Source organism: Centrocercus urophasianus, unplaced genomic scaffold, assembly GCF_019232065.1.
Source record: "Centrocercus urophasianus isolate 14NV4802_14NV808 unplaced genomic scaffold, USGS_Curo_1.0 seq_14, whole genome shotgun sequence".
NCBI lineage: Eukaryota > Metazoa > Chordata > Aves > Galliformes > Phasianidae > Centrocercus > Centrocercus urophasianus.
In genome coordinates, this window is record NW_024884586.1 from 247,186 (window position 1) to 260,372 (window position 13,187).

The 13,187-nt window shown below is 64.1% G+C and overlaps 3 protein-coding genes across 3 annotated transcripts; all 3 read left to right on the forward strand.

Annotated features, from left to right (window-relative positions):
- The first annotated feature begins 741 nt into the window (after positions 1-741).
- On the forward strand, positions 742-8,862 carry CLCF1 (cardiotrophin like cytokine factor 1). Its single transcript, XM_042815053.1, has 3 exons — positions 742-757; positions 6,171-6,337; positions 7,487-8,862. The coding sequence occupies exons 1-3, from the start codon at positions 742-744 to the stop codon at positions 7,976-7,978; spliced, it is 675 nt and encodes a 224-aa protein (XP_042670987.1). The 3' UTR covers positions 7,979-8,862.
- A 1,182-nt stretch (positions 8,863-10,044) lies between these two features.
- GLYATL3 (glycine-N-acyltransferase like 3) lies at positions 10,045-11,855 on the forward strand. Its single transcript, XM_042814999.1, is given in 5 exon segments — positions 10,045-10,122; positions 10,328-10,435; positions 10,507-10,627; positions 10,783-10,903; positions 11,372-11,855. Coding segments are annotated over 5 exon segments (912 nt in total).
- POLD4 (DNA polymerase delta 4, accessory subunit) lies at positions 11,805-12,966 on the forward strand. The gene is made up of 4 exons (XM_042814082.1): positions 11,805-12,226; positions 12,310-12,583; positions 12,657-12,768; positions 12,839-12,966. The coding sequence occupies exons 2-4, from the start codon at positions 12,313-12,315 to the stop codon at positions 12,861-12,863; spliced, it is 408 nt and encodes a 135-aa protein (XP_042670016.1). The 5' UTR covers positions 11,805-12,226; positions 12,310-12,312; the 3' UTR covers positions 12,864-12,966.
- The last annotated feature ends 221 nt before the right edge of the window (positions 12,967-13,187 follow it).

The window sequence follows — 13,187 nt, forward strand, 5'->3', positions numbered from 1 at the left end:
CAAGGGTCTTGTCTTCTGTCTGTCCATCCTGGCCGTGCATCTCCACCTGGCACCCAGTGCTTCGTGTACACGCCGGGGTGCCGGCCCCGCATCCCCAGTATGAAATTCCCCCTTGTTTGCTGCGTGCCGGTGGCAACCAGAGCGGCGCTGCACCTTCCTGGGGCTGCTCCTCCACGCTGGCTGCTGGCAGCCGGCAGCCCCACGGGGAAGATGCTGGGTGGGGGGAGAGAGCAGCGGGAAGGCACCTAGTGCACGGGGCAATGCCGGGCTGTGTGTGCTGCCCTTGGCTGCAGTCACCTGCTGGCCCCGCTGCTTAGTGCTTCCCGAGGGGCTCCGCCCCGGGGCTCGCTCACCTGCCTCTGCCCCTGAGCTGCCAGCAGAAGAAAGCAGAGTTATGCCGGTGGTCCGCGTAGCCGTGCCTGTCCAGCCGCGCTGCCCCGTCCCCCTATTTCCCGCCCTCCCTGCCGCCTTTCCACCCCTCCACCGCCTCTCTCCGCCTCCCCCCCTCCCTTGCCTGGCACCCCCCGCCCCCCCTCGTGAGCCATCCCCTCTCCGAGGCGGTGAGAGCACTCAGGCAGCCCGCAGCCCCTGGCCTGCCGGCCCCGGGCCCCCGTGGGGAGCAGGGCCGACAAATGGGAGTGTGGAGCTCGGACCCGGCGCGAGCAGCCCCACGGCACCCCCAGTACGGAGGGCGGGATCCCCCCCCAACCCCGTGCTGCTGCCACCCCCTGGGTTGCCCCCATGGATTTCCGAGCAGGTAGGAAGCAGCCCCCCGCCCGCCACCCTGTCCTGCTCCCTATCGCGGCCACTAACAAAAGGCAAGAGGCAGCCAGCACCTGGGGGGGTGATGTGGAGAGGGAGTCACTCCCCCCCCTCACCCCGTCTACCGCAGACCCCCAGTACTTGGGCTTTGCTCCCTGCCTTGGGGGAGCCTGCTGTGGCCACAGCCTCCCCAGCATGCCTGGGGAGCCCTGGGGGAGTCTCGGGGAGAAGGAGGGGAATGAATGGAGCCCGTTCTTGTGTCCAATTGCATCAAATACATTCTTGAAAGCAACCTGGTTCTGCTTAACACTTGAATTTCGAGAGAGAGAGAGGAGAAAAAAAAAAAAAAAAAAAGAGGGAAGAAAAAAAAAGAAAAAAAAGAGAGGCAGCAGCTTGGAGAGAGGGTGTATGCAAGCTCGCGTTTTTTTTATTCTTGCATTCCTGGACACCAATCAAAAGAGCAAATCAAGGGAGGTGGAAGGGGGAAAGGCAGCAAGCAAGGGAGCCGGAGCGTGGTGCGAACCGTGCACACACTCACACACCAAAAACACGCTGCCCAGACTGCTTCTGCCACCTAACACTCAAGCAAACACAAACCAAAACAAATAGGGAGAGAGGAAAAAAAAAAACCAAAGGAGAGCCGGGGCAGAGCGGAGCAGCAACCTCGGCCGTGTGTCCATCGGTGCGGGGCTGAGCGCTGCAGCAGCACATTGCTGGGCTCCCCACGCCTGCAGACCCGCGCCCTGACTCTACTATGCTAAATGTGGCTGGGGAGCCCCCAGGTAAGAGCGGGGCCATGGGGTGGGGGTCCGCCGCGCCGACTGCTGCCGACTGTAACTCCGTTTGATTCAAACGTCCGTCTGGCTTCGGGATTGATTTAAGGCTTTTCCCCCCTCTGCTCTCGGGGCTTTTTTTTTTTTTCTCCTTTCTCTTGTTGCCTCTTTTCCATGCATGTTTGTGATTACCGGGCAGGGAAACGCTGCTTAGCATGGAGAATTAAAACCTGAGACTGACAGAGGGGAGGAAAAAGGAAAGTCCCCAAGCTTGGGTTTTACTCGTGGGGCAGGCGGGCACCACAGAGGGCAATACCCAGTGGGACGTGGTGGCCGCTTTCAGGGTGCCAGGAAATCCCCCCCCTCTGCGGAGCTCCCTCCGGCCACCAGAAGGCTTTGTTACCCTGGGGCCATGGGGAGCCAAGGGCAGCGGGGCTGCCGGGCACGGAAAGGACGGGGAAAAAGTTGGGAAACAACCCTTAAAAGGTCAGACTGTGGGTGCTGGTGTCCCCGGGGCTGGGCACACGAGGCCGAGGCCACGTTTTGTTCTGGCTCCCGTGGAGCCGGAGCCATTTGGGGGGAGCTGGAAAAGCGGGGCTGGTAGCCAGGGGTCTCCCGCTGCTCCCTGATCCTGGCCCGACATGGTGGAGATGGTGGCAAACCAGTGGCACCGGGAGGCTGCCGGCCGTGGCCTGCGCTCACAGCACGGCCGGCGGCACCAAGAGCTGCTGCCACGGTCGGGGCCGAGAGCAGCCCAGTGACAGCCCGGAGACACGGCTCAGGGCTGCTGTGCTGCTGCCGGGAAGCGGTGTCCCTGCGCCTCGTTAGCAGGCGGCGTGAGGGCACGGTCCTGCACACATCTGGGCTGCATTAGCCCCAGCCCGCCAGCAGCCTCCGAAGGGAAATACAGAGGGCTCTGCTTACAGGGTTGCGCCGGGGAAGATTTATGCCCTGCTAAGTGGCACGGTGCACCATAAATCACCCCCTGCCCTGTGCCCACCTGCCTCGAGCCGTAAGAGTGAGCCCAACTCCACAGCCCCTTGGGCGCCCACGGAGTGCCGATGGACCCATCCCAGCAGGGATGTGGAGGTGTGCCTGTGCTGGCACATCTGGGATGTCCGGCATGCCAGCCCTGCCGGCTCCGGGTATCCCTGGTGACGGGTGTGCACCCATACCTGGCACTGCTGGGGAACGTGTGGCTGGCACAGATCACGGGGATCCCGCCGGAGCCGCCGGCCCTGCCTCTGCCGGTGTGCCCTTGGCACAGGGTGCCGGAGGAAGCTGGCAGCGATGGCAGCGCGTCCAGAGGCGGCAGGGGGTGGGGGGTGCGTGGGGATCTGTGTTGCCACACGGGCTGGCACCGGGACTATCCGCCTGCCTCCTTAACGGTGACCCCATGCACCTCGTGCTGCCCGCAGGGGAGCCCCCGGTCCCCCCGCTCTTGGCCCCGCAAGCCGTTTCCGCTGCAGGCCGGAGAGGGGCCAGGCTGCCTCTGGCGCTGCGCTGTCCCTGGCTCTGCTGCCGCTCCCAGCACAGCTCCGCAGCCCTCGGCGCTGCTGGGGACACGGGAGGGGTTTGGGCGTCTGCGGTGCCAGCAGGGACACTGAGTGCCTGTGCGGGTATGGGGTGCTGGTGGCTCTGGGTGCCGGTGGGCCGCACAGGGCTCTGCCACCATTGGTGCTGCTGGGATCCAGGTGGGCGCCAGCCGAGGTGTGGGATCTGGTCAGGATTAGGGGCTGAGCCCCCATCTCCGGCAGGAGGGGGGTGACACAGTGCCGCGGGCTGGGGCCAGATGGGAAATCCAGGCCCCGCTAATTACGGCCTCGCTGGAGTCTCCCATGCACGGATGCATTTATAAACACTCGGAGGAGACAGGATGTAAACATTCAGTGTGAGCTGCGAGTACATGCGTGGCCAGGGGGGTGTGGAGCCGGTCTCCCCCTGCACCCCTGTGCTCCTGCACAATTCTTGGCCACCATCAGGGATGCGGCTTTGCTCTCAGTAAGCAGCGGGGCGGGGGCATGGCACAGAGCCCTGTGGCTGGGGCTGCGATTGGTCTGGGGGCCCCCCCTGCTCCCCACTTGCTTCGAGGACTGTCGAAGCGCAGTGAGGGCAGAATGCGTGCCTCTCTCCTGCCAGCACTTGGGGACTGCAGGGATGGAGGGTGCAGGTGTTGCTGTCAGCGCCATCCTCACAAAAGTGTGTGGGGAGAACCACGCTGGGGGCAGCCGAGGCCACTGCCATTGTCTGCTTGGTCCCCACTCCTCAGCGCCGTGCTCACGCTGGGACATCCCAGCTCCGTTCCACCTCACAGTGCAGGGCTCTGTTGTCCCTTGGCCGCTAGCCCATCAGATAGAGCTGCTCCCTGGGTTCAGGGGGCAGGGGTCCCCTTTTCCCAGCCCACACTCTGCTTTGCTCAGTGCTTTTGGGAAAGCGACGCCTGCGGCTTGCGGTCACGCCTGACCCCAGCAGCTCGCTGCCCACTGCGTGCCCGGGGAACAGCTCAGCTTGCACAATGGCAGCAGTCGCTCATGGGGGGTCTGCTTGGTGGGGGGGGGCTCACAGCTCTGCACTGTTCCGCGCCTCCAAGGCCACCCACGGGTGACGTTCCCTGCTGTGACGCACAGGGATACTGTCGGATGAGCTGTCCTGCTGACGCTTGTTGTTGGCCCCCTCAGTGTCCGGCACGTGTGTGTGGGGTGACGTGCGCTGCCAGGGGGGCCACCTCAGCTCTCCACCTGCCCCGGAGCTGCCCTGTGCTTTGCTTACGTGGGCTGGGAGCATCCTGGCCCCGCTCCAGGGACGGTTTTGAAACCCTTGGGCTCTTTCTCTTGACATCACTGGGATCCAGCTGTGCTGCTCTCCTCCTTCCCTCTGGCACAGGGGCAATGCGGCCGCTGCCTTGCGCTGGTGCTGAGTCATTTTCCACCCGAGAGACGGGCAGGGGAGTGTGACTGTGCCACTGTGGGAACCATCCGGGGCCGTGAGGCCACCGCTGAGTGAGCAGGGCTGCGCCACGGTCGGGTCATTGCCACCGCCGCGGTTGCAGATTCCTACCGTCGCCCAGCTCTGATTATCCACGCCCCAGTGCCCACATCCTCATCAATGCCCGGGAGCTACCAGCTCCGTCTCCTTCCCTTTCCCAGCCCCCCCAGCTCTGTTTGCCTTGGCCACGCGGTGCCTGGGGCCGGGTGTAAATCCCACTCTGGAAACCCGAGCTGGTGGTGGGTGAGGGTCCGGCCAGCCCTGCTGCGCCGCGCGGGGCTGTGAGTGCCTGTGCCGGGCTTGGACGCACCGGGGCCGAGCCAAAGCAAACACCCGGGGGCGGGTGAGTCAGCGCCACGCGGCCCCCCTGCCGCCCGTAGCCCACGCTCACACGCTCACTCGCACGCACACAGCGTCGCACACCACGCTCACCATCCCGGGACCCGCAGACCGGTCGTGCACAGGCAGCTTCACGTGGCACAGCCGCAGGCACGGAGTGGCACCCGTGTGGTCACCAGCGTGCGTGCTGTCGTGCGCACGGCGCGGCACGTCGTGGCTGGGACGTCCTGCATGGTGCTCACTGCTCCATGGTGCTTCCATACACGCTGTGCCGCGTGTGCGTGACGCACATCCCGCTGTGTGCACTGCGTGCCCGCAGGGCATCATGCGCCACTGTGAGCCCGGTGCTGGGTGGGCAAAGCCGGGACGCGTGCCACGCACTGGAGCTGGTGCTGCCGCAGCCGGGATGTCCCCGTGGGCCCACGTGCGTCACCAGGACTTGGCTGCTCCTCACTTCCCAAGCCTCCCAGCAGCAATTGACGGGGACTGGTGACGCACGAGGGCACTGCAGGGCTCCCAGCCGCCCCTGCCTCCCTGGGGAGCCCACTGCAGGCTGTGCCATGCTGAGCTGAGGTCTTCCCAGCAGAGGCCTCAGTAAAGGTTGCTCCGTGCCCAGCTGCCTTCAGCCCTGCCTGGCCCCTGGCTCCCAGCAGGGCAGGGATGGGGATAGGGACGAGGATGAGATGTGCTGTTGCAGCCCTGCAGGGCGCCCGGCGTGCTGTGCTTAGGAAGGCAACCAAGCCTGCTTCGGCATTGGTGGTAGGTGACTCGGCGTTCCCAAATATAACCCGGGCGTCCCGGCGGGAGCACAGCAAGCAGCACTCACTTGAGACCATATAAAGGATTGTTTCTGCAGCCCATGGTCGGCAGTGCACAGAGTAGAGGCCATGCCGGATGGGCATGGTGGCACTGGTGGGGACGACATGGTGTCCCTGAGGCTCCTGCTGCACTGCTCTTTGTTCTCTGTGCTGGGTGCTGAGCACTGCCACTCCATGCCCAGCCCTTCCCTGCCTCAGTTTCCCCATATGCAGGGTGGTGATGAGCACACTGGCAGCACAGAGTCCTGAGGTCCCAGGAGTGCTGTGCCAGCGCCCAAGGGCAGGGCGGCCCCAGTCACCACATGGGTGGAGGAGGTGCCGCAGGCAAACCCTGGGTCTCCACCCCCTGGGGAGCCAGGGGATGTGGGGTGGGCAGTGGAGTGTTACTGGAGCACTGCTGCATCCTCAGCGCCCTTGGTGCCATCGCACCACACTGGGGTGCCCCCGGTCCCCTTGTCAGGAGGGTCCTCTCTGAGGTGCCTTGTCCCCACAGGAGACTCTTGGGGGATCTTTGCCTTTTTGTGTGCCGCACTCTGCAATCTGCCGGCGGTGCCCGCGCTGAACGGCACGGAGGAGCTGGGTGCTGGCCAGTCCATCCAGAAGACCTACGACCTGACCCGCTATCTGGAACACCAGCTCCGCACCCTTGCCGGCACTTATGTGAGTAGCTCACCACTGCCCCTTCCCTTAAACTGCTCATCCCCCCAGCTTGGGGAGACTCCAGCATCCCCAGGGCACGGCACTGGGATGTAAGTGGGAGTACACCTGTATACATGAGACTGCGTGTTTCCACCCATGCTGGAGGCCAAGGAAATGCCTCATCAGACAAGGGCAGTGGCCAGGGGAGCCTCCCTGTGCCGGAGGCCCTGGACTCTGGTCCTGGCACAGGGTGTGAACATCTTCACACCCCTGGCTCCTCCCCCCCACCTCTCCTTGCCTGCCAGTGGCACCGGCCCAGGTGGAGGTTTTGCTGTCTCTGCCCTGATCTGCCTCCCCTTGCTGCTGATGATCATGCTGTGGGAATGGTGAGGGTGGAATTGCTGTCTCCACATTGCTGGTGAGCTCTGGCTGAGCTCCCCTTGTTGCCTCATCTGCATAGAGGCGGTGGGCAGGTGGGAGATGTGGGTGCAGACACCTGGAATATGGGTGCATAGAAGACTGGGGACCTCCATGGTGCTCAGGGACATGATGAACTTGGGGACATGGAAACCAGGGGGACAGTGGGGACAAGGTGACATGTCCAGGTAGGGGATGTGGATATGGAAACCTGGGATGTGGGGGAGCATGGTGAACGTGGGGACATGGGGGCATGGCACTGAGGGACATGGTGGGCAGGGGAATGTGGAAACCAGGGGTAAGATGGGGACAGGGAGACGCGGTGGGCACGTCCAGGTAGAGGACACAAAGGTCTGGGACATGGGGTATACTGTATGCAGGGAGACATGGGGACTGGGGGCATGAAGGTTGTGGAGATCTGGAAAATTCTGTAAAGGAGAATGTGGTGTGCAGGGAAATACGGAGACAGGAGAGGTATCGGGCACCCTACCTGGGGAACATGGAGACCTGGGTTGTGGACACCTGTGGTTGTGCACACAGGGAACTAGGGACATGGAGGGCTTGGAGACCTTGGACGTGATGGGCAGCGGGATCTGAGACTGGAGACACGGTGGCGTGGAGACTTGAGACGTGGTGTGCAGGGGGACGCAGAGACCTGGGGTGTCTTGGGCATTGGGCGCAGAGACCGGTGGTGTGTGGGACATGGGTGCCGGGGACACGTCGGCCCCCTGTCAACTCCTCCCCTCCTTGCAGCTGAACTACCTGGGCCCGCCCTTCAATGAGCCCGACTTCAACCCCCCGCGGCTGGCGCGGGCTGAGCGGGTGCCCAGCGCCACGGTGGACTTGGACCTGTGGCGGGGCCTGACGGACAATGCGCGCCTGGCAGCCAACTACCGGGCCTACAGCCGCCTGCTGAAATATCTGCGTGGCCTGGACGGCCAGGTGGGCACGGTGGAGCTGCGCCATCGCCTCGGCCACTTCTGCTCCAGCCTGCAGGGCCTGGTGCTCAGCATCGCCGGCGTCATGTCTTCCCTGGGCTACCCGCTGCCCGCCGGCCCCGCCGGACCCCCGCCCTCCTCTGGCACCCCTGCAGCCCCCAACGACTTTCTGAAGAAGATGGATGACTTCTGGCTGCTGAAGGAGCTGCAGACGTGGCTGTGGCGCTCGGCCAAGGACTTCAATCGCCTCAAGAAGAAGGTGCCGCCAGCCGTGGTCACACTGCGCATCGAGGCCAGGGGCTTCTGAGGGCCCCCGCCCTGCTGAGGGCATCCCCACAGCAGTGGCCGCACACATGTCACCACTTGGCCTTCATGGATGGGGATCGCTTTAGTGCCACCGAAGCCACCATCACCACTTGGCCTTAACAGATGGGGATCCTGACCCCAGAGTGCTACCAAAGTCACCCCACATATTCCTCACCACCTCACTGTGCCTTGAGAGATGGAGTTCCCGATCCCAAAATGCCACCAAAACTACTCCAAGTCCCCTCCGTCACCACTGTGTGTTAAGGGACAGGTCTTCTCATCGTAAAGTGACACCAAACCCACTCCACATCCCCACTGTCGCCACTGATTTAACAGGTGGGGCTCCAGACTCTGAAGTGCCACCAAAGCCACGCCATGCCTTTTCTATCCCCGGAGTGTCATCAAAGCCACCCCACATCCCCAGCATCACCACTGTTCATTAAGGGACAGGTCTTCTGATCCCAGAGTGCCATCGTAGCTTTCCCACGTCACCACTGTGCCTTAACAGATGGTCTGTCTGTCCCAAAGGGCCATCAGAACCACCCTAAATACGTACCATCATATTGCCGTGCCTTGACAGATGGGATTCCCACTTCACCAAAGTGCCACTGAAGCCACTCCATGTCCCCACCATCACCTCTAGGTCTCAAGGGATGGTGATCTTGATCCCAAAATGCCACCAAAGCTACCCGGCATCCCCCCGTCACCACCGTGCCTTAATGGGGCTCCTGACCACAAAATCCTGAGGGACAGAGCTCGCAGACCCACAGACCTCCCCACATCGCCCCGCAGTACCTTAAGGGACAGGCACTCGGCCCCAGAGGGTTCCCATGGTGTCTCATCACCCTGCCGTGCCTCGGGGGACGGCCTCCTGCCCCCAACTGCAGCCAGTGCCACCCTGCCATCACCTCGCAGTGCACTGACGCAAGGGGTGGTGACACCGTGGCGTCCCCGTGGCCGCGCTGTGCCGCCCATTACCCTGTAGGGCTGGGAGCCACGCTCTCCTGGCCCGCCCCCCGGCAGCAGTAAGCCCCGCTTCGCCACGAACGGACCAAACCCTCCCCTGCATAGGAATAGGCCCCGCCCCCAGTGCAGTAAGCCCCGCCCACCCGCCAGGAGCACAGCTGGGTGCCCGAAGCTCCGCCCCCGTCACCACCGCTGCCTAGCAACCCGCGGCTCCCGCCCACTGGCCCTGGGGGCGTGGCTTGTTCTGGGGGCGGGGCCGGGGCAGAGCCCCAGGGCCGCCGTCTCGGTGCGTCTATGCGTGTTTATTTATTGGAGATGTTATTTATTAGGGTATTTATTGCAGAAGATCTATTCTTGTATTAACAAATAAAAGCCTTTCTCCAGTGCCTCTGCCCCCTGGCCCGTGTCCCCCAGCAGAGGCGCCCTGAAGAGCTGCCCATAGGGACACGGCTGCGTGGGCCCTGCTGTGCCTGGAGGGGCCCGTCGGCACCGCTTCCTCTGTGCCCCCACAGCCCCACTGAGGATGGGGTTTGGCATCCCATAGAAGCCTGCCACGTGCCAGGGTGGAGGTGGGGGGTTCTTAATGCCCTGAGTAGGGGCAGAGACACCCAGGGTAGGACTGGGCATCAATGGGCCGTGTAGACACGGATGAGATTGGGGGCCGACCAACGTGCCACCAGGGTATGGGACTTGGACCCCTGTACCACCTGGTGGTGATGGGACCGGTGACCCCCATGGCAACCAGGGCTCAGTTCACGGCCAACCCTGTCACCATCACAGCAGGGCTATGGGTGTCCCCATCAACATCACAGTGAGGGCATGGGGACCCCCAGATCCCTATCCCGATTGAGGATATGTGAGGCAGCGGGGTGCCACGTGCCCTGCGCCTGGCAGGATGGACCCTGCCCATCACCACCCCCAGAAACACTCTGTCCAAAGGGCAGTCGCCCACCCGTGACGGCCACTGGCAGCCTTGGGACACACCACCATCACTGCTTGCCCACAGCCCACAGGGACCCGCAGCCACAAGGTGAGTAACGGCAATGGGGACAGGGATGGGGTGCTCGGGGGTCCCCTCACCGTTGACTCCTTGGCAGGGCCATGCAGATCCTGACATGCCCGGCCCATTTGCAGCGCCTGGAGGCCGCCCTGCGCAGCAGCCTGCCTCGTGCCCTGCCGGTGAGTCACCCACAGCTGCCCCTCCACCATGGGGGTCGTGGGCCACCCCGTTCCCTCCCTGACACCCCCGGGGCACACATCTGCTGGGCCATTCTCGAGCACCATGAGCCTGCCCCAGCCAACCCCAACCTGCCTGAGCTCTGCCACCTGCTCAAGGGCAGCCCATCTTTGCCACAGCTGGGCTGCACGGTGCTGGGCTTTGCAGGTGTACGGGGCTGTGCTGAACATCAACCGTGGCAACCCTGGGGACTTCGAGGTGGCAGTGGATGCCTGGCCCAACTTCGGTGCTGTGCTGGCGCGGCAGAGAGGAGAGGTGGCCGGAGGGGCTGTGGGGAGGGAGGGGCCCGTGCCCGTGTTGGGGGGGCTCAGCATCCCGCCCCACAGGCGCCGCTGAATGACAGCTACAGGAACCTGTGCAGCGCCTTCTACTGGGATGTGGGTGCCTACCGCGCCCTGCTGGAGAGCCCGGGCTGCCTGCGTTGGGACTCCGCTTTCCACATCTTCGGTGGCTGTGGGGACAACCATGGGAACACGGGAGGAACGAGCAGCGATGGGAGCCGGGGTGGTTGTGTCAGGAACGGGTGGTGCTGGGAATGTGTGGGGCATGGAGGGCAGTGTGGGAACACAGGGGAGCAGAGCCCTTGCCGCTGCCGTCCCCAGGGCTGCAGGATGGAGTGCTGACGGTGTCCCAGGACATTGCATTGGCCAAGGGCATAGACCTGGAGGTGACTGAGTACTACACCTACCTGCACACCAACCCCAGCACTCTACCAGAGCCACAGTGAGCTTCAGCCCCATCTCCTTCTGTGTCTCCATCCCTGTTCCCATTCCCTTCTGTGTCCTTGTCCTGTTTCCATTCCAGTCCCTGTCCTATACCCCATCCCATTCCTGTCCACAACCCTCTCCCAAGCTCATTCTTGCTCCATCCCATCCAGCAGCCATTCAAGCCCATCTCACACCCATCCGTGGTCATGTCATCATTCTAATGCCAATCCTAAATGCAACTAATGGTAACTCCAGCCCATCCCTGCTCCATCCCACGCATGTCCCCAGCTCCATCCCATCCCCAGCCATGGTCAGGCCTCAGACCCATTCCAATCCATGGCTATGTCCCCATCCTAACCTTAACCCTAAGTGTAACCATAACCTTAATGCTAACCCGTCCCATCCATGTCCCCAACCCCACCCCCACTCACCCCCTGGCTCCTGTCCCATTCCCCTCCCCACAGCACCCAACATCACCTTGCAGGCTGGACCCTGACCTGCAGCTGGGCACACTGAGCCCTGCGCACGTGGAGCTGCTGGACTCAACATGGGCGTACGGGGGGAACGCGTGGAGCCGGCGCTACCTGGGGGAGCTGCTGCGCCGGTTCCCCTACCTATGCCTTCAGGACCCGGCCGGGGATCTCGTGAGCTGGGTGCTGAGCGACGGCTTTGCATCCGGAGCGCACGGCTACACGGTGCCCTCCCAGCGGGGCCGCGGGCTGATGCGGGCGCTGACGATCATAGCTGCCCGGCGGGCGCACGGCCGCGGCTTCCCGATGTATGGCCACACGGCCGTAGGGAACCGGGGGATGCAGCGGCTGCAAGAGAATTTGGGGTACCTCCGGCTGCCGGGGCTGTGCCGCTTCGTGCTGCACAACCCTGCGCTGGCGCGGACTGCGCCCTGAGTGCCCCCCGGGGAGAAATGTGTGAATAAAAGCAAACGAACCGAAAAGAGCCGCCGCGAATGAACCGACTGCAAAATAAAAAAGGAACGAGCGAAAAATAGCAACTCGCAAAGAAACACTGAGGAAAAAAAAACACCAACGAACCAACCGACCAATGGTGAACGACGTAAACAACCGAAAAGGTGCAAAAAGCGAAGCGCCAATGAATGACCCGACAGAATAACCGAGACAGAACGGCCCGACCAGCCAAAAAAATACAAAACAAAAAAAAGACCAAGAAAAACGATTAAAGAGAAACCACACCCCCCAAAGCAAAGAGAAAAACACCCGAACCAAAACCGAAACCGAACCGCCTCGTCCGCTGCCCACGGGACGACAGCGGCGGGAGGGCGGCCGGGCGGCGCCGCCGGACGGGGACGGGAAAGCGACGGGGGGTGAGCGGGGGGGCGGCGGGAGGTGAACGCGGGGCCGGGGGGAGACGTGCGTGGCTGAAGCCGCCGCCGCCGCCGTCCTGCAGGCTATGGAGCGCGCCAGACGGATCACCGACAGCTTCCCGCGGCGGCACCGCGCGCAGACACGCGCCGGCGGCAAAGATCGGAGCGGAGCGCGGCGGCGGCGCGGCGGAGAGGGGCGCCACCGGGTGGTCCCGCCGGCCCCGGCCCCGCCCACACCCCCCCACCCCGCGCAGGACGAAGCCCGGGACCCCTCTGCCCCGCCGCGCGAGGCCCCGCGAGAGCTGCTGGAGATGTTGCGCCGCTTCGATCTGGCCTGGGAGTACGGGCCGTGCACCGGTGAGCCGTCGCACACCGACCCCCAACCCACCCCTCACCCCATCCCCGCCGCTCACGGCCGTTCCCCCCGCAGGCATCACCCGGCTGCAGCGCTGGGAGCGGGCGCGGGCGCTGGGACTCAACCCGCCGGCCACGATCCGCGACGCCCTCCTGGAGCACCGCGACGACCCTGCAGTCACGTACAGGTGCGGGACGGGAGCGGGGCGGGAGCGGGGCGGAGCGGGGCGGCGGGCTGACCGTGCGCTGTGCCCGCAGCCTGTGGCACGAGTACGGTCTGTGAGCGGACGGCAAGACGGCGGCTCCGGTACGACGCCGAGGTCCCGGTACGCAGCGCCGCAGCCCGGGCGGCCGCTGCTGGGTGAATAAAACAGTGAGTGCGCTAATTGCGTTAATTGCTCGAGCCGAAGCTGGCGCCTGGTTCCCACGGCAACCGGGGAAGGCGCTCGCCTGCGTCTCTCGTAAGATGGCGCCGCAGCGCCGCGACTACATTTCCCGTCGTGCCCCGCAAACGACAGAGCGGGGCGGGCCCGGCGGCGGCGCGCACGGCCTGCTGGGAATTGTAGTGTGCGGCGGGGGGGGGGGCTGGGGCGCAATCACTTGCTCA

Excerpts from the sequence above, each read along its gene's own strand:
- POLD4 (XM_042814082.1), top strand. The coding sequence starts at position 12,313 with ATGGAGCGCGCCAGACGGATCACCGACAGCTTCCCGCGGCGGCACCGC. Across the intron at positions 12,584-12,656 it reads GGAGTACGGGCCGTGCACCG|GCATCACCCGGCTGCAGCGC; the intron begins GTGAGCCGTCGC and ends TTCCCCCCGCAG. Across the intron at positions 12,769-12,838 it reads GACCCTGCAGTCACGTACAG|CCTGTGGCACGAGTACGGTC; the intron begins GTGCGGGACGGG and ends CTGTGCCCGCAG.
- CLCF1 (XM_042815053.1), top strand. Across the intron at positions 6,338-7,486 it reads GCACCCTTGCCGGCACTTAT|CTGAACTACCTGGGCCCGCC; the intron begins GTGAGTAGCTCA and ends CCCTCCTTGCAG.